At 37.3% G+C, this 25,382-nt stretch overlaps 2 protein-coding genes across 3 annotated transcripts in view; one reads left to right on the top strand and one right to left on the bottom strand.

The window, feature by feature from the left end:
- The window catches only part of LOC140151119 (uncharacterized), a 42,029-nt gene extending 22,999 nt beyond the window's left edge, over positions 1 to 19,030 (top strand). For both annotated transcript variants that reach the window (XM_072173343.1, XM_072173342.1), the window contains 7 exons: positions 8,699 to 8,809; positions 9,641 to 9,828; positions 11,246 to 11,368; positions 11,508 to 11,619; positions 14,121 to 14,217; positions 14,735 to 14,834; positions 15,603 to 19,030. In XM_072173343.1, the coding sequence (XP_072029444.1) occupies positions 8,699 to 8,809; positions 9,641 to 9,828; positions 11,246 to 11,368; positions 11,508 to 11,619; positions 14,121 to 14,217; positions 14,735 to 14,834; positions 15,603 to 15,677 (806 nt within the window). In that variant the 3' untranslated portion in view covers positions 15,678 to 19,030. The remainder of the gene's footprint in view (positions 1 to 8,698; positions 8,810 to 9,640; positions 9,829 to 11,245; positions 11,369 to 11,507; positions 11,620 to 14,120; positions 14,218 to 14,734; positions 14,835 to 15,602) is intronic.
- Positions 16,623 to 25,382, bottom strand: part of LOC140151122 (sphingomyelin phosphodiesterase-like) — a 496,863-nt gene continuing 488,103 nt past the window's right edge. Inside the window, exon 12 of the mRNA XM_072173345.1 lies at positions 16,623 to 16,715. Within this exon, the coding sequence (XP_072029446.1) occupies positions 16,646 to 16,715 (70 nt within the window). The 3' untranslated portion in view covers positions 16,623 to 16,645. The remainder of the gene's footprint in view (positions 16,716 to 25,382) is intronic.

Below are 25,382 nucleotides of genomic sequence, written 5' to 3'. Positions count from 1 at the left end.
TAATAGCAGCAGTAGTAGTAGTAGCAGCAGCAGTAGCAGCAGTAGCAGCAGCAGCAGCAGTAGCAGCAGTAGTACATTGAAGTAGTATGGGTCGCGCGTGTGCACAATGTATTTCTAAAGTTCACTCCGTATTTTCCAAAAATGTTATTTTTTTAATGATACGCAACATGATGGTAAAAACTGGTTCATACCTATCTTTTTTATATTTGCAAAGGATGTCCGGTTGCCAAATTTATTTTATATGAACTTCTAATAGCAATCGATATACAGAAGCCTTGTATTTTTTTTGACATTATGAGAAAATGCAGCAAAATATAACAAAATAAAATATAACATACATACCGTAAACGTTCGCCTAATGGCGCTATGGAGTTCATGGAAACGAGAAAGCGCCATCCCTGTAAAAGCCGACTATTATCACTGATCATTAAGGGTACGTGTAGTTAAAGGGTGAAACCTACGACACATACAATTATGAACAAGATCGAACAAACTTGTTCATGATAATGCGGTAATCATTCACCTGATACGTTGTGGCCCAGTGTGAGCAGAGCATTAGACTATAGTGCGAGGATAAAGAGAACTTGTGGAGAAGATTGATGGTTCGAATCTCATGCAGTAATTTCTGACAGATTATGATGTCTGTCAATGTTTTTTTTCTCTATTTTCTTGATTTTATCTTTAACATTGTTTATATAATTTTATTATTTTATCTTGTATGTGTCTTTTTTCATGATTCTTTGTTTTTATCGTTTCATTTTAGAGTAACTCAATCCATTCTATCAAATGTTGTAATGAACCTATTGATTGTATAGGCATTTGTTATGTGTGTGAGACGAACTGTCGCGTGCGACAAGTCTTTCAATTCACGCGAGTGTCCTTGCCTATGCATCAGTGGTCATAAGAGGTATATCATTTTATTCGAAAGGGGGGGGGGGCCCAAATATACGGGGGTCATAAAGTCTTGGAAAGAATAATAGGAGGGGGTCATAAAATGTGTTATGGCCAAAATGTAGGGAGTCACATGATGACCACAGAAAGTGTGTTATTTTATTCAAAAAGACTGATTTCAATACAATTTTGGGGTTTGGGATCATAAAATTTTTGTTGCCGAAATAGGGGGTGCGCAATTTTATTGACGAAGACTTTTTGTAAATTTGGGACCCCCTTCCGAAAAAAATGATAGCCCTCTAAGAGGATTCAAAAGATAACCTCTGTCCCAATAATCCCTAGCTATACAAACTGTTTCACGGAGGACGTATCATAATAGGCTCAGTCTTCAAATGATATAAATAAAATTTGAATGAATGAACGAACAAAATCATACAACGACCAAATGAATAGAGGCTGTGCATATGACGTATCATCCCGTAAATATGGCGGACTACTCAAATGCATAAAACAAAAGCATGATTGCATCTACCGCGACAGTTCGTCTCACACACATAACAATATGCTCTCTCTCTCTGTCAGGTGGCGCTGTGTAGCGCTGCTGTGGTCTTCACAAGAGTACGCCATCTCACTCGATCCGATGCCAAGTGTGTTGCACCTTGCATTCCCTGGTTAGAAACCAGCTTCACGTCATTAGTCCAAGATGTTGGTGGACGTCCTCTTCCTCGTTTGCCTTCCATGGCCCCTTGCAAAATCTGTTTTTCTACACCTCCATGTTTCCTGACAATATGGCCAAAGTACTTCAGCTTTCTCTCCATTATGCCGCTTCTGATGGTTAGACTTGTACCAATCTTGTCAAGGATCCAGGAATTTGTTCTCCTGTCTTTCCATGTCACTCGTAGAAGCCTCCTGTAACACCACATCTCAAAAGCATCTACTCTTTTCCTATCATTCTTGGTCATAGCCCAAGACTCGCATCCATAAGTGGCAATGGAAAACACAGTTGCACGAAGTAGGCGTACCTTGAGGTCAATGGATAGGCCTCTGCTTTTCCATATGCTTGACATGCCCTGCACAGTTGTCCTTGCAATAGCCAGTCTTCTCTTAATTTCAGTTGTGCTGTCACCACTGTTGTTAATCATTGAACCCAGATATTCAAATTGCTTCACCTCCTCAATCTGTTGTCCATCTATCACAAACTCATCACTTTTTCTCTCTCTGTCTACAACCATTATTTTTGTCTTCTTTGTGTTCAGGAGAAGGTGTTTTTCTTCACTGGCCTCTTTGATGCGCTTCAAAAGATCAATCAGCTCTACTCTGCTGCTACAAATAAGAGTGGTATCATCGGCGTACCTCAGGTTAGTAATTCTTGTACCGCCAAACTTCACTCCACCTTCAAACCCCTCCAAAGCTGTTCTCATTATGTCTTCAGAGTAGATGTTAAATAGGTTTGGTGATAGCACACAGCCCTGTCGTAAGCCTCTTCCAATCTTGAACCAATCTGTGTCTCCACTACTTGTTCTGACTGCCGATTCATATAAGCAGCTGATCAGATCCACAAGATGACTTGGAAAACCCATCTTTTTCATAGTTTCCCACATCTGAGGGTGGCTAACACAGTCAAAAGCTTTACTGTAATCTATGAAGCACATGTAAAGAGGAAGTCTATGCTCTCTGCATTTCTCAATCACATTCCTGATATTGACAATTTGGTCCCTAGTACCCCTTCCTTCACGAAATCCTGCCTGCTCATCAGATATTTCCTGCTCCATTTTGTTCTTCATTCTCTTGATGATGATCTTCAGAAGCACTTTACTTGCATGACAAATCAGGCTGATGGTCCGGTGATTGGCACACTCTTTCAAATTTCCCTTCTTTGGCAGTGGAATAAATACTGCCCTGCACCAGTCTCTCGGCCATTTCTTCTTTTTCCAGATGATACCACATAGACGCCACATTAGGTCTATCCTTCTTTCCCAGTTGCCTTCCACAACTCAGAAGCTACATTATCAATGCCAGGTGACTTAGCATTTTTCATTTGTTCCATGGCAAGCTCAACTTCAGATCTCAATGGTGGAGGTTCTTCCTCACTCGTTTCACACTGTACATACACCTTGTCATCTTGTGCCTCAAACAGCTGGGAACTATACTGAACCCATCGCCTTTTGATGTCTACACTTTCGGTAAGAGTGTTACCTTTCTCATCATTTATAACATCCATCCTGGGGGTCCACTTCTTGGTAAGTTCTTTGGCAATACCAAAAGCTATTTTTGAGTCACCCTTACATCTTTCCATTTCCACACACTTCCTTTCGATGTAGTTTCTTTTGTCCTCCTTAACACTTTTGGAGACCTCTTTGTTTAAGCGTGCCCATTCTTCCTTTCCTCCATCTGCCTTTGCTCTCTTCCTGTCATCAGCTAGGTTTAAGGTCTGCTGAGAGATCCACGGCTGTTTCCGTTTCATCTTTCTAGGGATGTACTTCTTTGCTGTGCTCTGGACTGCTTCTTTCATGTCTTCCCACAATTCATTTGGGGTCTGCTCCTCTTCATTAACTTTCAGTAACTCATCAAACCTGTTCTTCACATCTACTGAATATTGAGTGGGAATGTTGTCAACATCATACCTGGTAGGTGGTGCATTGTCTCTCTTAGCTCTCAGTTTTAGTTTTACTTTGGCTACAAGTAGCTGATGGTCACTACCACAGTCAGCGCCTGGTCGTGTCCTGACATTTTGGAGTGATGTTCTCCACCTCTTCCTGACCATGATGTAATCGATCTGGTTTCTTGTTCTATCTCCTGGGCTCATCCAAGTCCACAGTCTCCGTGGATGATGCTGAAATAACGTGTTCCCAATGACTAGGTTATTAGCTTCACAAAATTCCTCCAGTCTGTCTCCACGTTCATTTCTGATCCCAAGTCCATATTGGCCTATACACCCAGTTTTCTCCTTCATTTTGCCAATCTTAGCATTCCAATCCCCCAGTACGATGAGTAAGTCTCTTCTAGGTATACTATCCATAACTCCTTGTACCATCTCATAGAAGTCTGTCATCTCACTCTCTGATGCATCTGATGTTGGTGCATACACTTGTATGATAGATATATTTAAAGGATGTCCTTGCAGTCTTACAGTCATCACTCTTTCATTTATTGGATTATATCCCAAAACACACTTGGCTGTGGTTCTTTCTATTATGAAACCCACACCTCCACGTTTCCTTCCAGTATCTTTTCCAGAATAGATAAACATACTTCCATCATCTGTAGTGAACCTCCCTTGTCCAAGCCACCACAACTCTGTTACTCCTAGGATCTTAATATTGTTTGCAACCATCTCCTTCTCCACAACTTCAATCTTTCCTCCTGACATACTGCGTACATTCCATGTAGCAATATTTATTGGCTTCCTTAAAGGGGTGCTGTTCCTTTCCTTCCTGGGACCGTCAAGAACAGGACTTCCTGTAGCAGGCTTTAATCCTGATCTGTCATCACCAACATGTGTACTCTGAGCAGCATCTCTCTCTTCCCCAGTAGCCATTGACGTATCTTCCGGCCTGCGGGTCGCACCTTCCGATACCATCGTTTTCTTTTGATTTTGTACTCTCATGCTTACATTCAAGGCCAAATAGTACGGTGGGTGGCCAGGTCCTTCCGTACCAACAGTAGAGGGCCATTCCTGAGTTCTTACAGTACTAGCCTCCTCTTGACACAAACCATCTCCCTGGATGCCAGATGTGAGCTTTGTGTAATTGTGTTTTGTCGTTGACCATACGGTTGATTCCTCCGGCGCAACACATACATCAATGCTGTTGACCATTGACGACTATTTAAACCATAGCTAGTATGACCCCCTCAGACTTGCTTCATATTTCAGTCATATGTTGCACCTGCAAAAACATCAAAAACCTGCAAATTTGAGGTCTGCAGCTCTCACGGACCCTCTGCGGCAGCCATTCAAAGTTGAAGCATGGGGGTCCAAATTTGGACTCAAAAGCTGCCCCCCAAATAAATGTCATCTTTGGGAGTCCGTGACTTCCCTACAAAAAGAGAGAGAGGTCTGAAACCCTGCACACACACCAACCGCATGACAATTTGTCAAAAAGTAAAAAAAAAAAAAAAAAATCTGCAATTGCGCGCCGTGTCACGGGGTCATCAAATATGCAAGAAAAAATGTAATGTTTTGCAAACTGGCAAGCCCAGCCCCTCCAAATTCACACCCCCTGTCAGATCAACTATTTCTACGATCAAATAGGTTGATGACAACATTTGATTGAATGGACTGCACTGCGCCATGATTACGGGGAAGAAGCCGGTTCAAATCCTTTGTTTGGAGCCAATCGATAAACACAAGGCCTCTATAGCTATCATTGAATACTGGCTAGGATGTTATAAGGCGCTTTGGAAGGCACATAATACCAGAGAGTTGATATTCTTGAGAGGGCACTCTATTCACGTGGTTTCTTTTCCAACGCTAAAAGATCACGAATTTTGGTGGTTTGCAAATGAAAAGTGTCCGCACTATCGATTGATTACGTAACTGTTATGAATAATTTATTAGGTTTTTCAATGCAATCGCCTCGACCCATTAATACATATTATCTGTATTATCAAAGTACTTGGAACAGCAATCCGGTGAGTTCACTGAACTACGCCCTAATACCGATGGAGTTTTAATGGCGTTAATCCTCTCCATACACAGATGAACAAATACAATAGATGAAGGTCAACACGTATGACCTCCTATGTGACATGTTATATGTGATGTACAAAAAACCTGAATATCATAAAGATCAGTATTCGTTTGTGCATATGAACTGCACATTTACGTTGCTAAATATTACTCATCATATATAATGACAAATATTGGTATTATGACAATACGATATATACATTGTATATAAAACGACTAATAGATCCTACTATCATGGCGTCAGGTCAATGTTCATCATATCCCGTATGTTTCTTTAAATTCATTCATATTTGAGACAAATTGCTGTGCCCATTTTATAGGTGCACAGGTAGATCCGTGTTTTTTTAATTTTCATTTCCTTTTAATGAAAGAACTAAGGTTTTCCACTGCACGGGGGCCACAAGGGTGATACTAATTTTAATGCTATATTTTCAAAACGAATACGTGTTCCCGATTGGCTCTATAGCGATTTCACAAAAAAGGTATTTCTAGTACAATGCAGCGTCGGACTCTAGCTGAGAGCGTAGCCTAAGTCATTATAGACTCCAAAAGGGCTCTCCATACACAAATGAACAAACACAAAGGAGGGTAGTCTCCTCCGTGACCAGCTTGATTTCGATGGAGCGAAACCAAATTGGCTGCAGAGGAGACGGGTAATTTTGCCATGCAAATGAGGTGAGTGTCATAGCCCTGATAATACCCCCCAATGGATTTCCATATTATGTGCACTCAACAACTATTCAGTATCGAAGCCCGGTATCGAAGTTACGTAATGTTACTATGTCAACGGGATCACGCGCTTAAGTAATGACCCACGATCGAAACAATCAGTACACAAAAAAGGCATACCAAAATAGCGTGATCGTAATGATCGCCATACAAACAGTGCTTGGTTCCGATACCATCACGGAGTTACGTAACTACTTCGTGGTCTGATAGTTATATGAGCAATGGTCTGATCTACTTGGGTTCGATCCTTTTAAGAAAAGAAAAAATAGCTGATCATTTATAATGCATAAATGAATAAAGTAATGTAGTTACACAATTTGAAACATTTAGGCCGTTCTATTTTTCAAAGGTCATTTAAGGGGTACTACACCCATTGATTTTTTTTGCATTTTTTTGCATTTTGTGAAGAAATTACAAAAAAATTGGACAAAGTGGTATGCAAAATGAAGGGCAAATCTTCTCGTTTTATTGGTGGCATCGGTATCAACGTAGCTTACATGCTTTTGAAGATAGAAGCCAAAAGGAGGTACATCACTGATGATTTAAATTCACTTCATTTTGGAAAGCTTACTATCAACGGATTTCGTTAAAATTTTGGATATGTGTTGCTAACACGTTAGGGAAATAAAGTTGATATGTAAAATGGGAATAAGTGGTTCCTGATTTCTTTTATGACTTCATGAACTTGGTGCTCCACAACTATCAAAAAACGAACCGGTTAAAATGCTTCTATTTTCAATGTTGAGCTATATTTTGTATTTTTAACTTGCGACATTATTTCACTGAAACTTAATTAAGCCACAGGTAACAGGTTACCACAACCATACTACAGCAATGTTGAAAAAATGGTATTTCTTGTCACCTATACCACCATATTGGGTAGTTTTCCGTAAGCTTAGCTTTTGTGATTTTGGTGACTATTTTATATTTATTTGTGAAATCCATCTCAACTAGGCATTCGAAATTGTACTCACCATTTACATCCCAAGGTATATTAGTATATCCACCTTGCACTTCTCGATATATATCCAGTTAAAGACAGAATATCAAAATTATTCCTCATTATGATATCACAAACTCTCACATGTGTATTCAAAATGGATGCTTAAATTTGACCTGAACCAATTGACCTATAACCTGACATACGGTGACCTAGTAGCCTTTTCTTCTCCTAACAACATGAACAACACATTATAGTATTATTGACTAATGACTATGCATCTATTGTGTAAGTGTTTATATATTTTGCATGCACCACTAGATTTTCTATAGAGAGTATAACAAAGGATTTAATGTATTCTATTCATGTACCCTACTTGAACATGTTGAATAGAATAAATCATGGTTTGTTATGAAACACGCATCTGAGTAACTAGGATACAGTAAACAAAATATATATAGGGCTAAAATGACTTACTACAATTGTTTAAAAGCCCTTTTTTTTCTTCTTTTTTCATATTTTTTTTATTTCACATGATCCGTGCATATATCGCCTAGCTATAAATGAAAAATATTTATTTAGACCAATCAAACCAATATATGGGTGTAGTACGCCCTTAACTGTTAAATGTAGTGGAATATATCACGCATTGATAGGTAGCAGGTGGAGCAAATTTTGTCAGCGGTTTTTGTTGCCGATTGTTCGCAGTGCCTATTTATCTAAAAAAAAATATAAGAAAATTAAAATTAAATTTAAAAAAAATCACAATATTCGTTTGTAAAATGGGGACAAAATCCAAAAACATTTCTTGACCCTTCTTCACATAAAAGTGGGGGCAGAAATCAAGATTCGAACAAGTATCATTCACCATTCAAGGTGCACCCTCTACCGACTGAGCTAACGGGTCAGACAATAGAAGGGTGTAATTTTGAACTGAAGAATATTAAAAAAATATGAAGAAATTACAATGTTATAAAAAGATTTACCAAAATGAGTTGTTAGGTATAACGTATGAATCGATTTACAAATTAAGTCCAATGGCACTTTGAGAAAGAATACCTGAAGAAACCTCAAAACATTTGCTGCTCTAGCAACTAACCTAGTGACCTAAAGTATTGAGTCATGTCACGATATTGTTTTCTGAGGCATATGTCCAGGTTGCTCAATTTAACATACACGTATCCTTAATGCTGTTGAGATTTTACAAGGATGGCGCTCTCACATTTCCAAGAATCCAAACAGGCCTGAATCCAAAAGCGCCATTAGGCGAACGTTTACGGTATGACACTTTGAGAAACGATACACGAGGGATCATATAATGAACACAACTTTCCTCAATACAATGGTTCATACCTATCATGTATTTAATACCTGTTGCCAAATTAAAATATGCGTTATTTTAATGATAATAATTATCATCTTTTGTATGCTTTTTGAACTTTTTATAGAAAATGCATCATTGATAGAAAAGAATAATCTGCTGAAAGAATTGCAAGTGTTGAAAATCTTAAAACATCATCCCAATGTTCTTGGCTTGGTAGGATGCTGCATAGAGAAGGGTAATCATTTACTTCCCAGTGAACACAAAAACGTTTAAAAAACGTTTTAAATAAGTTATATTTTGGCTTTTGGTTTAGGTAAAAACGTTTTTTTAAACGTTTTTACCTAAGCCAAAATGTCGGATTATATAAAGGTCATGAAAACGTTTTAAAACGTTTTGTATGAAAACACACTACAACAATATTTTTAAATGTTTCAAAAAATGTTATTGTAAACTACTTTTGCAAACATTTTTGCCAAATATTGTGTCAATATTTAAATAACATTATGTTAAAATATTTGAACCCAGCAAACACAGATATGTTCTTAAAATGTTTTTTTCAAAACCTTTTAATAACATTTAAATGTCTGGTTATATAAAGGTCATGAAAACGTTTTTAAAACGTTATTGAAAATATTTTGGGCAAACATTTTTCGCAAAATATTTTTTCAACCCCAAAATAACATTTTGTTTAGAATGTTTTGTATCAAGTTTTCAAGAATGTTCTTGGAATGTTATTATAACGTTTTTATACCCTTTATATAACCTGACATTTAAACGTTTTCTGTAAAACATTTTTGTTTGCTGAGCAGTAGATTATCAAAAATGTTTTTAAGGTTATGAAAACGTTTTATACTCTTAATATACCCTTTATATAACCCGACATTTAAACGTTTTCTGACAACTTATAACCTTTTGCGAATGATGTCGAAAACGTTTTGTGTTTGCTGGGTTCATATATCTCAAAAGTTAAATAATAATTATTGTACCATAAATATTATGTATTATTGTTGCTTGCCCTTGAAATTTGAGTCATTAAAATACTTTCACTATTTCTTTCATTTCTAATAGCCTTATTACGTCATCGTTGAGTTCATGGCTAACAGAGACTTGAAGAGCTTTCTCATTAGCAGCCGTGCCACTTACGAATATGCTCACACCACTGAACAAGAAATTAGGTCCACCCTTAGTGCGGTGCAGCTTATATTATTCGCCAAGCAAGTAGCAGATGGAATGGCCCATATAGCTGCAAACCAGGTACATATTATATCATCTGCCATTTACATAATACTGTTTTTCCTACTAGGACCTGATGAGAAGTTTATATTAATGTCATATTAATACTTAATTAATATAAATCAAAATTAAGGAAACCTGTCATTAAATAACACGATAGTGATGGGGGCACGGGGTACCCATCACTTGAGCTCTGTTCTCGGGTATCTCCCAATAGAGAACCTGTCATCTATACTCTACCCTATAACTTGCACAAAAAATCCTAGTGCCACCACTGAATACAGTTGGGATTCATGCTCGTAATATCAAAAGGTTTGCCAAAGTGAAATCCCTGCATAAAGAGTCTATCTGCTAAATGCACACACTTGTGTGGTTTAACGCGTCATGCTTTGTTATTTAAACGTGACGTCATGTTGTGCAAAAGCATTTGTAAATGTAATGTTAAAATAAGCTAAAATAAAAGTACTCACAATTTGAATGAATTTTGCAGAAATTTCTCAAACTACCCAAAATGTCAACAGAAGTGTAGATGATGGGGTAGCTTCATGGGAAATCGAGTTGGCGCACATGAGAAATCCGCTCTCAACTAAATTGATATTTAGGGCGTTGGCTCTTACTAACGTTGTTCCTTGTTATGCAAATGAGCAGTTTACGCTTCTGTAGCTTCTACAAAGAGATTTCGGATTTTTTTTCGTTATTTCTCTATTCCACGTGCATCAAGGCCGTGTCTATGCAGTTGAATGAGCATGAAAAGACTATACTGTGCGAAGTAAATATCGTTTTTGTATACTTTTGGAATGTAATGAGCGGTAGTTTCCTCGCCTTGCACCACTGAGGTCCTGGGTTTAAGCCCCGGCCGTACCAAAGGACTGTATGTGCATTTAGTTTAACCCGATACCATGCTTGCTCTCGCAGGTTTTCTCCGGGATCTCCTGCTTTCAAAATATCGGTGATTAGTTGTTTAGTTATCAAAACACTTCCTTCACCAAATGTCATTTGGGGAGCTGCACAGACAATAATGATGGATGTTACTTTCTAAGTACGTATAGGTCTGCGCCAGATTCGGCTGCAACTGGCCTAGTTGATGCGATCTGATTGTGATGATTCACCATTGCAGCGAAATTACAGCATTTTGAATCCTTCCAGACCTGGAAAAAGCCGCTATATCAATCCGAATTTATTGATTTATTTAAGTGACTCCCGGAAAGTGACTGTTTTGCGTTCATGGGTTAGATAAAGACGTGACGGAAGTTTTAAAGAACAACTGAATCAGTGGGCAAAATTTAGACATGGTTGAACCCTGGACCTTTTTAATGCACTGCAATGTAAAGTGTATAGCTGACCTAATACATGTACTTTAATTAGCATTGGGTAAGTACTTACATTATTGTTTTTGACAATCTGGTTATAATTATATATTTTTTTTATTTTTGGGCAGTGTATTCACCGTGACCTTGCTGCAAGAAACATACTAGTTGGTGAGGATCTTGTTTGTAAAGTGGCAGACTTTGGACTTGCAAGAGATGTAATGAATGTCAGGATATATGAACGAACTTCTGATGTAAGATGAATGATTATGTTATTGTTTACATTATTGGTATGATAGATATGACTGTAAGGCGTGATTGTCATAATTATTTTTGAGCAGGTTCCGACATTACTCAACGACATTGTCAAATATCAAACTTTCTTTGCAACAGGCTCCATTGCCAATACGTTGGATGGCGATTGAATCACTTGTTGATGACATATTTACTATTGAGAGTGACGTTTGGTCTTTTGGAGTTGTCATTTGGGAGATTATCAGCTTAGGTATGTTAATTTTTTAGAAAAAACAGTAATTGAAACGCCCTCGACGGGCTAGAATTATGAGTAAAGACAAACAAAATTAACAATTGCTTGCGGCGTAAACTGCAGATACATGTACGCCGATATGAACATGGAACTTATGACCTTCTACGTGCTAGGCAGACGCTCAGAATATAACTTAATATAGTGAAGTTGAGGTGGTTGTGGACACATAATCCTGCATTGAGCATTGGTAACTGATGGTCACGACTCATGAATATTAAGTAACCGATTAACCCCGCGCAATAAAATATCCACCAAAAAACGTTGACAACGTAAAGAAAGCAGCAAGTTTAAAAAGCCCCACCTCGGCTCACTTTTTGAAACTTGGTCCCATTTGTAAAAGATACTGATTTAAACTTTGTCATAATTATCAACTTAAAACATTTCCATATTAAGTGTTATGTATTTTTAATGTGCATATGTGATATTAAGTTATTAGCATTCTGGAACGATCAGAAAGGTTATTGTGTTGTTCTTGGCCAATATCCTATATATGTTTTGTTTTATAATAATTATTGAGTTCATGATCAATGATTGAATTAGACGAATAACAAGTAGGCATGTTATCAACGTTTTTTGGTGGATTTTCTTTCTTTTTATGAATGTAGCCAAGCAGCTCTAAGCTTGGAAAGTCATCGGGTTACGAAGTACTCCATAAAACGAATAAAACGAAAAATAGATGTTTGAAATTATGTTATCCTTGATTTATGACAGTAAATAATTTAATAAAACTTAATCAGCCGTTTGTTTTTAAAACTTGCTGGTCACAGCTACCGCGTGACTGTAATATTAATAGGGATACATATACATTTAATATACTTTAATTATTCAAGGCAACTAAGAAAATGTAAATATGAACAAGTGCCACGACTTAGCAAGATAATTATGTTTTAATGATTGTGGTTTTTGTAGCCCTGCGGGGCAATCTAGTTGGATATCCAAATTTCGCGGTTGATAGTTCTTTGTAGCCCTGCGGGGCAATCTAGGTGGATTTCCCTATTAAGCGGCGGTTGTTGGCGGTCTTTCGCGGTTTGTAGGTTTTTGTATTTTAATTCTTCATGCCCTACCCTCTGTGTCTATCGGGGGTTAATTTATAGTTTAAGCTTGTTGGATAACTATACTTCGCGATGTGTGGTTCTTTGTAGCCCTGCGGGGCAATCTAGTTGGATATCCAAAATTTGCGGTTGATAGTTATTTAGATTTATAGATCTAGTTGGATTTCCCTATTAAGCGGCGGTTGTTGGCGGTCTTTCGCGGTTTGTAGGTTTTTGTATTTTAATTCTTCATGCCCTACCCTCTGTGTCTATCGGGGGTTAATTTATAGTTTAAGCTTGTTGGATAACTATACTTCGCGGTGTGTGGTTTTTGAAGCACTGCGGGGCAATCTAGCTGGATGTCTCTATTCAGCGGCGGTTGTTGGTCTTTCTCAGTTTGTGGTTTTAATTTGTTGGATATCCAAATTAGTGACGTGATATTGCATATATCCAAGTATTGTTATCCTGATGTAGTTTCTTGTGTTATTCAGATTTTGTTTTATTATTTGTTCGCCAACGACTACAGTTCATGGATACATAGAACTGGTCTCTATCATTGATGATGTTGTATGACACTGTGCAGTGGTGTGTTTTTAAATAGGTTCTTAATATAATTTCCCTGAGAATAAAACATCTTGCTTTGATAAAAAAAATAATATCACAATAGCACCGGATGTTTAAAATTATCATAATTATGTTATCCGTGATGAACGAAAATTAATTGTTTAATAAAAAATTTGTAAAAAAAAACGTTGGTCATCGGATTTCGAACTCGAGTCCCCGGAATAGGAGCCCAATGCCTTAACCATTAGACCATGGGAATCGGCTGAGAAATTGTGTGTCGATGTACAATATTTATTATATGAATTGATGTGTCGTCCGAAAAGAACAAAAGAATTGTGAAAAACTTGATTTTTTGGCGAATGGGGTTCGGAATTTGTATGTACGGTATTTCAGAAATTGCTAGGGTATAATTAGAAGTGAATCTGAAAAAGTAGTGTGAAGGTGATAACCAGGTAGACCTGTAGCAGTGTCTAAAAATTCTGGATCAGTATGATTTGCCACTAATTTTCGCTATGAAATACCGCGTGAAATGGAAGCAAACTTATTTGTTTATTACGAACAATGATTGACTGTAGGATTGGTGGCCCTTTTGAATTAATGAGTTGTCAAGATATTACACCTGGGACTGTAAATAACATTTAGCATGGTTTTAGATACATTTTGTACCCAGCGAAAAATAACATCGAACAATAGAAGTCAAGTGTTTTAATGTTAGGTGTAAATATAGTCTCGCGGGAGCATCTGTTATTAGTCTTCTTTATCAGTCTTTTTTTAAAACCTTGCTGGTCACGGCTACCGCGTGACTCTAATAAATATGTCGTGATCCTGATGATGATAAATTACGTGTTTTTATTAAATACTTAGGAGCTAGACCTTACCCAGGAATTGGCAGCAAGAGTTTGATACAACAACTTCGTCGTGGTTACCGAATGCCTTGTCCGAAGTATTGTTCGCAACAGTTGTAAGTTAAGAACTGACCCCGTAGGATTGACTTGACACAAATGACCATATACGGGTATGCAATTTCCCCGAGAAATATCTCCATGTTTTTGGAATCGAAAAACCACTGATATTTTTCAAAATATGGTAAAACGACCCTTGATTTTGATCAATTCACCTCTAAAAGCAGTAGTGTGGGGAGAAGGTTTTTGAAGTATAATGAATGCAGCACCTTTTGACGACGAATTAACTCGCGCGAAGCGTGCGAAAAATTGTTTTTGGCCTATTTTCTAAATATTTTCTAAATAAAAATGTTCAGCCAAAAATTAATATACTTTGGCTCCAAACGGCTAATTTTACGAGATTTTAGCAAAATTAAAAAAAATCCAAAACGCAAATTCTGTGTTGGTCTGGCCCGTAGAACAGGTTGTTTGTTTGTTGTCGCCTAATAGTAAAATTGCCAATTTGAAGCAATTTATTGCTTCAAAGTCATTCCATTATCTCTATTATGATAATTATCTTTGTTCTTGTACATGAAGATATGACATCATATTAGCTACCTGGAATTCGAATCCTTCAATGAGACCAACATTTGAGGAATTGAGTAGCCGCTTGGATATGATTATTGAGACTGAATCTGTAAGTATACTACCAGTTATACATACAGGGTGTCCCCCCATTTTGTTCTGTTTTGTTTTGTTTTTTGGACACCCTGTATCATAATTATTTCGTTTGTGAATATCCCAAACATTTTAAATGTAGCGTTTAGCATAGGAGACGCAAAATAAAATTAATTAAAGTTGGAGTAAACTATGATGCAAAAAAAAAAATGCATTGGCGTTACCAGCCTAACTTGTGAAAGTTTATACAATGTATAAATTAGAGAAGCACCGAATACTTCAAGCTTCCCATCGGCTGCGGACGTGATAATATTTCCCATTGCGAGTTAATATCATCAAGAAATTGCCTCTTATTTAAGTGTAATCTTTTTTCGCAGTTTATTAAGGGGGTACTACACCCCTGCCCAATTTTGTGCTATTTTTGCATTTTTGTTCAAAAATTATAGCGCATTGGGGACAAGTATAAGATATGAATATTATAGAGGCAAGGACTACAACTATTGCACTGGAAATTTTTATTTCAGCACAGACAACAGTTGTGGAGTTACAGTCAAAAATGAGGGAAAACCAATATTTGATCAATAAATCAATAACTACTTGGTTTGAGTTGCTGAATTTTCAGTACAGGAGTTGTAGTCCTTGCCCCTATAATATACATATCTTACTTGTCACCAGTGCGCTATAGTTGTTGAGAAAAATGCAAAAATAGGCACAAAATTGGCCAGGAGTGTAGTACCCCCTTAATATTGATCTATTCTTACGTCTTTATTTCAACACATTCTTTCAGGACTACTTGGCATTGGATATTAATGATTTAATCTATGATGACGTGGCTGGTCCAGAAGTTGATGAAAAATTCTAAGATTATACTTTATAAGAGCATAATTAATCATCACAATTGTATATTCTGTTTAAAAGTTGCATTTAGATTCCCCATGTACTACCCTATTATAAACGTACCGTAAGGATTGTTGATATGGGGTACGTCTACGAAGGGGCCCTGAGAGGTTTCTTGGGGAAAAATCAGAACACTTAGTATTTGTTTTATTTGATACTCAGACAGCTTGCCAAATATATAGTAATATACCGGACATAATCTATAAAATTGAAAATAAGAGACATATTGTGCAGCACCGCGCTAAATATTCTGTTCAACTGTGTAGGGAACTAATGGCTAGATCCAAACATTTCATACAGAATCGTACAATTTTACATGAAAGATGTTGATTTAAGTTTAACTATTTCAGATGCTGATTAGTGTATGGACAAACATTGTATACATTTTAACACTGGACTTTGACCAAAATTGAGGGCGCAATTTTTATGAAATCTCACAATGCCCTTGTAAAGAATATATTCAAGATAGTCAAAAGTTTAATCATCAGAACTGACATAATGGAGAAAGCTGGGGTGGGGAGGAAAGATGGAAAACAAAAAACTTTGGCAAGGAACTACGGAAGGTCGACGTGAAAAGGGACGTCCAAAAACATCTTGGACAAATGACGTGAAACTGGTTTCAGTGGTTTGTAACTAGAATGCTTGGTGAAGACCACGCCAGCGGTCCATAGCGTTCCAAAGCCCCACTTGACACATACACACCCACAATGCAATTGAATTAATGTGATGATACTATTAAACTTCTGTTACAGAAAACGGTTCTGTATTATCAGCCAATTATTAATATTATACGCCTCAAAATATCAATAGAGAAATATGTTACAGACATTTTCTTTTTCCCAATGTTGTCGCTCCACCAACCAACCCTTGACACAGACTTTGTTCCTTGTAGTCGTAGATACTTAGTATGTTGCAGAGATTGCGGATTGTAGATCACATAATTATCATCGAAGCTTTACAATTAGAATCACACGATGTAGTCACGTGAGATTTAAAGTAATATCTATAAAGTAATAAGAAAAGCAACATTGCAAAATACTAGCATTATTTTAATTAAATTGTACTCGTTTATAATTAAAATACTTTATTTTTAAGTACTCGTTTATACTTTAAATAAAGAGAGAAAACTGCCTTTTAAAAATCACAAATTATTATTACTTTCATCTTATAGTTATCCGGCTCTGTAAAGAGCCGTTTACTGAAGACTGCCCCTTGTCAACAGAAAACAAGCAGACCTCGCCTATCTGCTAAATTCAAAGGTTTGGAGGCTCTGAAAAGATCCGTTCATTGAAGACTGCCCCTTGTCAACAGAAAACAAGCAGACCTCGCCTATCTGCTAAATGTAAAGGTTTGGTGACTCTGAGAAGAGCCGTTTACTGAAGACTGCCCCTTGTCTACAGAAAACAAGCAGACCTCGCCTATCTGCTAACTTTAAAGGTTATGTGGCTCTCACAGTGTCATCGGCCCGATATCTTCATGGCAGAAATATCCATGATGGTAGGTCGAAACCATTAGTTCTTCAACAGCCACGCATGACCATTGTGTTCCGACCTGTTTGAGGCTATGGGCCGAGGGACCTCCAACTTGGGCTATTGACAATAGCCTGGTCACTGATGACTTCTGTATATATCAATGAGCCTGGTACGTCATCTGCTGTAGACTACCTCCACCAGTGGTCTACCCTGCGCTAGTACCATAAACATGGTGGCAATGAGATAATTTCAAGTAACCGCTCGATGATCTTGTGGGCTAGGGAAATTGGGCAGCCGAGTTGTGCACTAATGCTATAGCGTAGAGTGGTGTATCTGCTATTTGATATTTAAACGATAGGTCTTTCTTTAAAAACCAATTGTAAGGCTTGCACTTGAATATATGTGTTGAAAGAACATGATAATTTTACATGTGCGTATTGAACATCAACCGTGCGTTTTGAAATCAAAAACTGACAATAATTCAGATTTTATATGTGCACAGGCGGCGAGCGGCATGATGGGCGGAGAGAGACGGCAAAAATGCTCAGCCGGCATTTCCCATACACTCGGTTAGTTTTATGGGGTTCAATATCGAACCCCAATGGTTTTAGCTTGTATTAATATCATTTATTAACATAGGCCTACTTTTGTATGACATTTTAAGCGGTTTAAAATGTCAAAATAATCCCATTCAATTACACGGTTGACAACGGAAATGTACTGAATTGGGAGAATTCGTGTTGCTCACCACCTGTATGTGCAGAACAAAAAATGACTGCTGCCCTCATTCGTCAACACTTAGCTTAACTTAACTTTAAAGCATTTATAAAGCGCCATCTATCTAGGTAGCCTAATCCGAGGCGCTATACAAAACAGAAACCAAAAATGACATAAGAAAATATAAGCATGAACAATACCTGAAACCGACAAGAGGCATATTTAGCAAAAATACTCTTTGAATTGGAACATTATATGAAATCAAAAAGCATATGGAGAAGTAACAGAGGTTACAGAACATAACACGGTACTAGCGCAGTGTAGACCACTGGTGGAGGTAGTCTAAAGTAGATGACGTACCAGCTCACTGACATCTACAGAGGTCATTGACCAGACTATTGTCAATAGCCTTGGTCGGAGGTCCCTCGGTCCATAGTCTCAAAACTATTAAAATTATCGGAACAAAATGACCATGCGTAGCTGTTGACTATTTTTTTAAAGTCCTGAAATTTGACAGATAGCTGCTTTAACAAAGTAGGAATATTAAGACATTTCTTTGGCGACCACCATTAGCTGGGTGTGGATGTGAAGTGAAATAAACGTTATAATGCATGTGTAAGGGATTCCGATATAATTAGACATATAATATAATATGGAGAATTGATCAAGCCGTTTTTGGATTATATTAAAATGTCTTAGGGGGGACTTACTTTTTTAGAACCGTTTATGTACATGGTGTACCCTGTTGTCAAAATGCGTAGATCTAGTATGTTTTTAGGTTAATTTTGTAGAGACAGCCCGTCACCTTAACGACTAAACACTCCAAGTGGGACCCCAATATAAGGGCCCGCAGGACAAGAAAGCAACAATAGCCTTAAGGGAGACGGGCGGGCTGTCAATAACGAAAATACTCACATACAGCCCGTCATAATTTTCCCATTTCTTACCTTTTACCCCATAATTTCCCTCATTCTTGTCACGGCTGTGCAAAAAATACTCGATCCTGGGTAGCTAGCACGTGCACTATTGTCGGCTGCTATGTTGTGCATACATGTCGAATTTCAGGGATATAAGTACATGTATTTTAACTGAAACGACCCATGATTAACCTTGGTTCTATGTAAACCACACAGACACTGGCTTTTGCCAATATGTATACGTTATTCACATCACTGTACTATGTAATGCTACTAATGCTATGTAATGACCTCAAGTTGGTCATGTGACACTTGTGGTCATAGAATATGACGCCTATGACCAAATTTGATCACATTGGGTCAATTAGGCAGGATCTAGGGCCCAAATGCGTTTTGCAAGCAGACATAAGTCAATCTAGAGATAACTGTTGTATAAGACAACGAACACAGTCGTGGTGTGCCCCTAATGACCTTTGACTCTCTGAAAACCACATAGATATTGGCTAATTTCAAATTGTGCCACTTTTACTACGGAAGAGGATTGTACATGTAAATCAATGAAGGATCAAGTTTATCAAGAGTTCCTTCGTGAAATCAAAAGAATGCATCAATTACCCAACAATACAAAAAAACATACTGTTTTTGCTGTTTTGTCATGATACAGGTATAAAAAGATTAATAAATATTTCACATTCTGCTGTAAAATTAAAACATGTACATGTCAATGATTTTATCGTGGTAAATACTGTTCTCTTTGTCACTCAAGACATGTTAAAAGACAAACAAATATTGCACACTTATAGGTATAATGAACGCGTATTATTTGTTGGGAAAGAAATTAGACAAAATAATGCACGTACGCCGATGTTGATGCATATAATGCACGAGCCCCGAAAGGGGGGGGGGGTGTGCATTAGACGCATCAACATCTGCTATCATTGATTTACATGTGCAGCCCTCTTCCCTAGTTAAAGTGGCACAATTGTGATGCGATCAAGCCAAATCAGTCGGAACTCGGAAATATCGATTTTGAGATATAGCCAAACAAAGATATTTTTCCTTTTGTTTCGTAATGTTTTGGAAACTCTTTAATTGCTCATATCTTTGGAACTGGTTGTTCAATTTCAATGGAATTTTCTGCAAAATCCAGCTTTATGAATACTTTTTACAATCCTATAGGAAACTGAAAATTTATTTTTGCCGAGTTCCGACTGATTTTGCTTGATCGCATCACAATTGTGACTTTACCTTTTCGTTGTTAACTAAACATATCTCGATATTAAAACATTCAAGCAAATTGAACAAATGGCACTTGAGAACTAAGACTGCGCCCTTGACGTTGATGTAAGCATCATGTCACAACGGTATTTTCTAATTGCCAAAGAGGGCGCTTTTTACTTGCACATTTTTTGTTTGTTTAATTTTGAGTGATAATCACACATATTAAAGGAGTATTTCGTGATCCTAGCATCCATACTGCAGTTACTGTACGTTTTCCTATACACAATACACGTACAGTGCTCTCACCATTGACGCGTGACCTCTACAAATAGTGTATGTTAGAAGTATAGACAATTGCCTAGTTAACGTCATTGTGTGAAAAATAATCGGCCAATATTTAAAGTACTCTTCTGAAATTCTAGAAAATATAGTTTTGTAACATGTCCTAAATTTTTAGCTAATTTAGATGTTTGGAAATATTCGCACTTTGGTGTTTTAGTGTATGTTATAGGTAATAGGACATTGCCTAGTTAACGTCACTGTGTGAAAAATAACCGGCCAATATTTAAAGTACTCTTCTGAAATTCTAGAAAATATAGTTTTGTAACATGTTCTAAATTTTTAGCTAATTTAGGTGTTTGGAAATATGCGCACTTTGGTGTTTTAGGAAGGATATGTAAACGACAGATAACACCAACAAATATGAAGAAATTATTTCCAAACCGTGTTACGGTCTACAACCATTATGTTCCTCATTTTCAAGAATGCTGGTTAACAATATGCACACTATTGTCTCATTTCGTAAACAAAGGCCCGCACAGTATTGTTACCTTGCGTTTGCTTTATAATCGGTTACCCAACTGAAACTATAATACCAGCTCATTCCAATACCGCACAGGTAAAAATAGAAACAAGTGTAGTGTGGATTTAACCAGAGAAGATCTGATGTAACATAGTTGAGCTGTTTTCAATGAGTGTTATCTTGATTTAATAGTTAAGTCCTGCAAAGGTCGTGGTGAATTCTACTGTAGACATGACTGTATCATGCCTCTTTTATGAAATTTTTCAGTAGATATCCACGAAAAAAACTTATTCTCAAAATGTAAGGATTCCGATTTTGCGTTTGCGAGTTATGAATGATTATATGTATTACACTGCTCCATAGACAATGTGTTGTAATTTCAAATTTCACGATATCTTTGCTAAACGAATTAATCTGCAGGATATTTTTTTCGTACATAAACATTATGTAGCCAGAGGTTTCCAGTGATATAAAAATCTCAATATTTTTTGATAAAAGTGAGGGGGATGATGCTGTGTATTACGAAATCCCCTTTTAACATGTTTAAATACCAGCTTAAAAAGTACAAATTAGCATCCCTTGTCCCTTGATATATCCAAATCCACTGGCGCACTCTGAACAACCGTCGCACCTGTTGAAATAAAAATTAGGATGGATTAACTATCTAATATCACCGAGGAATAATAATTTTTGAAGACGTGCGTAAGGCTTTTTTTTATATACATAATTTAATTTTATCCGGTGTCTTTATAGGACTTATTGAAACCAGCCTTCTCCTATTATCGCTTTGTGTAACGTTTAAGACGTGGATTTGTCATTTTTGACAGACGATATTTTCTTCAGTGTGCCAAGATTAGATTTGTTATCTGATGACAAGATATACCATTACCCTTTAACTTGATGATGGGTCACGTGTCATACTGTCAAGGTGCTGATTGGTTATCTGATGACGGAATATTCCATTGTCGCATGTCCATAACCCATCTTTGTTTTTCCGATGTTGCGTTACATTTGTTTAAATAAACCACGCCATCTTGCGATCCATCAAAATCCAGACACCAATCATTCTGGCTTATTTGCTGTGTCTGAATAAAAAAGAGAAGAAACACGCTTTCAGGACAGTCGTCATCTACGCCCTCCGTAGACAACAGTGTAGCTGTAAATGGTTAAATGTCGTAACTTTAAGGCTATTGATAGGGATAAATTTGTTTCTGATCTATGTAACTCTCTCAATGACATGACTCCGGATGCAGTTTGTGATGTGTACATTCATGATTATGACACCAAGATTAGCACCATTCTAAATGTCCATGCGCCTGAGACGACAAAAGCTCGCACTATTAGACCACGGTACCCGTGGTATAATGATAACATCAAAGATCAAAGAAAGGTGCGTCGTCGCTTAGAACGAAAATGGCGTAAACATGGTTCCCTTGTTGACAAACAAGCTTATCTTGAGCAAAAGTCTTATGTCAATGGGCTCATTGAAACTGCTAAGAAGGAGTTCTATCATGAGAAATTGGCTACTGCGGATGCCAAGGGTATTTTTCAAACTGTTAATACTCTCCTTAACAAGTCTCAAAATCCATTGCCATCTTGTGACTCTACCCAAACTTTATGTAACCAATTTGCTGAATTTTTTTGAAAGCAAAGTTGCCAAAATTCGTGATGGATTGGATCAAGAAAGTCTTGACCACCATGACTTGGAATCCAATATGTGTTCTTCATCCCTCACTGACTTTGAATGTGTGTCTGAAGATGAGGTTCTTAAACTTGTTAAACAGTGTCCAACAAAGACCGGCAAGCTTGATATCATCCCCACCTGGCTGCTCAAAGAGCATTCTGAGGTTTTTGCTCGCTGTCTCACTGTTATTATAAATAAGTCTCTGTCTGAAGGTGCATTTCCAAAGTCATTGGGCCAAGCTATCATCACTCCTGTGTTAAAAAACCATCTCTTGACCAGAATGAGTTGACCAATTACAGACCTGTGTCAAACATATCATTTGTTTCTAAACTAATTGAGAAAATTGTGTGTAGACAGATTACTGAGTATATTCATGTAAATAATCTGGGTGAAAGATTTCAATCTGCGTACACTTCTAACAGGAGCACAGAGACTGCGCTCATCAGGGTAAAGGGTGAAATGTTAGATGCTGTAGACAGAGGGGAAGTAGTTTTATTAGTCCTTCTTGATCTGTCTGCAGCATTTGACACCATTGACCATGATGTGCTAATGTCCCGCCTAGAACATAGATTAGGGATTTCAGGTACTGCATTACAGTTGATACGTTCATACCTCACTTGTAGGACCACGCAAGTTCACATCGACGGTTTCTTCTCAGAAAAGCGTTCACTTGACTACGGTATCCCTCAAGGCTCGGTTATCGGTCCACTTATGTTCATCATCTATACACTGCCCATCGGTGAGATTAAACATAAACACAGACTCAGTTACCATGAATTCGCAGATGATACGCAACTATACATATCGTTCAATCCTAGGGATCCTAACGCTCACAAGATGGCTCTTCACAAACTTGAATCCTGTATCTCAGAACTCAAAGACTGGATGTGCGTGAACAAATTGAAACTTAACAACAATAAAACTGAATTCTTCATAGCCGGTACTTCTCAAGGTCTTAGTAAACTTCCGCCATTGCAACTTAATGTGGGAGACAGCGTCATTAAACCATCTGATAATGTTCGGAACTTGGGCACAGTGTTTGACTCTCGCCTAACGATGACTCCTCACATTAATAGCATGATTTCTTCAATCAATTTCCAGCTCCGTAATATTCGCCGTATTCGTCGCTTTTTGGACCACAAAACACTTCACACAGTTGTGCAAGCTCTCGTGATATCACGCCTTGACACCGGGAATGCTCTCCTCTATGGAGCAAAATCAAAAGACCTTGATCGTTTGCAGTCCCTCCAACACAAAGCAACCAAACTCATATTCTATGCCGCCAGACTTGATAGCCCCACACCATTATGCATGACCTTCACTGGTTGCCAGTAAGAGATCGAATCAAATTCAAACTCTGTCTGTACATCTTCAAATGTTTGCATGAATCTGCTCCTTCATACCTCACAGAATTACTCTCATACAGAACGCGCTCATCTGGACCCGTCACAAGATCCTCTATGGATACCAGTCTTCTGAACACTCACATCGGTAAAAATCGCAGTGGTGACATGTCTTTTCGTTCTGCTGGTCCAGCGTTGTGGAACTGCCTCCCGCGCAACATCCGGGAGGCAACCTCAGTGGCAACATTTAAAAAATCTCTTAAGGCTCATTATTATCCTTTTGACTCTTTGCTTTTGTTCATTCTCTTGTTTTTGCAGTGTATCACTTAGCGCTTTGATCTTTTTGTAATAGCGCTTTATAAGCTCTAATATGTATGTATGTATGTAGAACGTAGTATCATAATCTTTATGAATCAATCCATTTAGTGCAATGGGGACGAATGTCATAATAATTCTATATGCGCTGAGTATTTATTCGACCATCCGCATTCGAAAGTATTGTCAGGCAAAATAGCTGTATTTGTCAGTAATTCGTGAAACCCCACACAATTGAAACATTACGTTATTACAGAAATGTGAAGATGAACTAAGGTTTTCAGATCACTTAGGCCCTGCTTTTTATTTATTTATTTATTTATTTATTTATTTATTTATTTATTTATTTATTTATTTATTTATTTATTTATTTATTTAAAAATGACTATCCTCGTGCTGAGTGCTCAATGCATTAAAGCAGAGCTAATAAAACGAGTAGAACTTGTGGAACGAAAGTTGTAACTCTGAGTTTCACGCTAATGCAATCATCAAACAACTGAGTGTCACCACAAGTTCTACACGTATTTATCTATTCCTTTATTAAGTTCTTTATTATGTGGATGGGTCTGAAAAGGTGTTTGGCCTTGGCCTATTATAAAACTGCACTTTTTTAATTTGTTATTTCTTTTTGTTTGTTCATATTATTATTCAAAACAATGACTTAGGTTACAGAAAACAATTCTTGTTAAGTGATTGTATCTGAATATTTCAAGCGAATGCTGATATTCTTGGGAAGGAATGATGGTAATAAACAAAACCCAATTTACATTATATCGATGAAACCAGTTGAAAAAAGAATTTCAATGTCATTGTTTAGAAAAATAATAATGCTCGGAATAATGCTATGCATAAAGCGTAATCGCGCATACCTCACGGACCTTCACCTTATTTCGTGCAACAAAAATCGGTGGACCATCATCACATATCTCTAGTTCGATTCCACAACCATTCATACCTACCTACCTACCTACCTATGTTAAATTCGATAGGGTCTATGCCCTAAGTTGAAATTGGACTGTCCCACTTGATTTGTGAAAAGATCACGAACCCTTTTGGTGTAAATAAGGCAAATTTGAAAAGAAATGGTGTTTCAAATTGAAGTTTGGAATTTTGGAGTTTGGTCATTTTTTTGGTGACTTTGACCACAATTTTTTTATTTTATCAAATATCTTTAAAACAATAACAATAATCTAAGCTAA

This window comes from Amphiura filiformis, chromosome 4, assembly GCF_039555335.1.
Source record: "Amphiura filiformis chromosome 4, Afil_fr2py, whole genome shotgun sequence".
Lineage (NCBI taxonomy): Eukaryota > Metazoa > Echinodermata > Ophiuroidea > Amphilepidida > Amphiuridae > Amphiura > Amphiura filiformis.
Note: the sequence above shows the minus strand (reverse complement) of the source record. Positions and strands in the feature narration are given on the sequence as shown.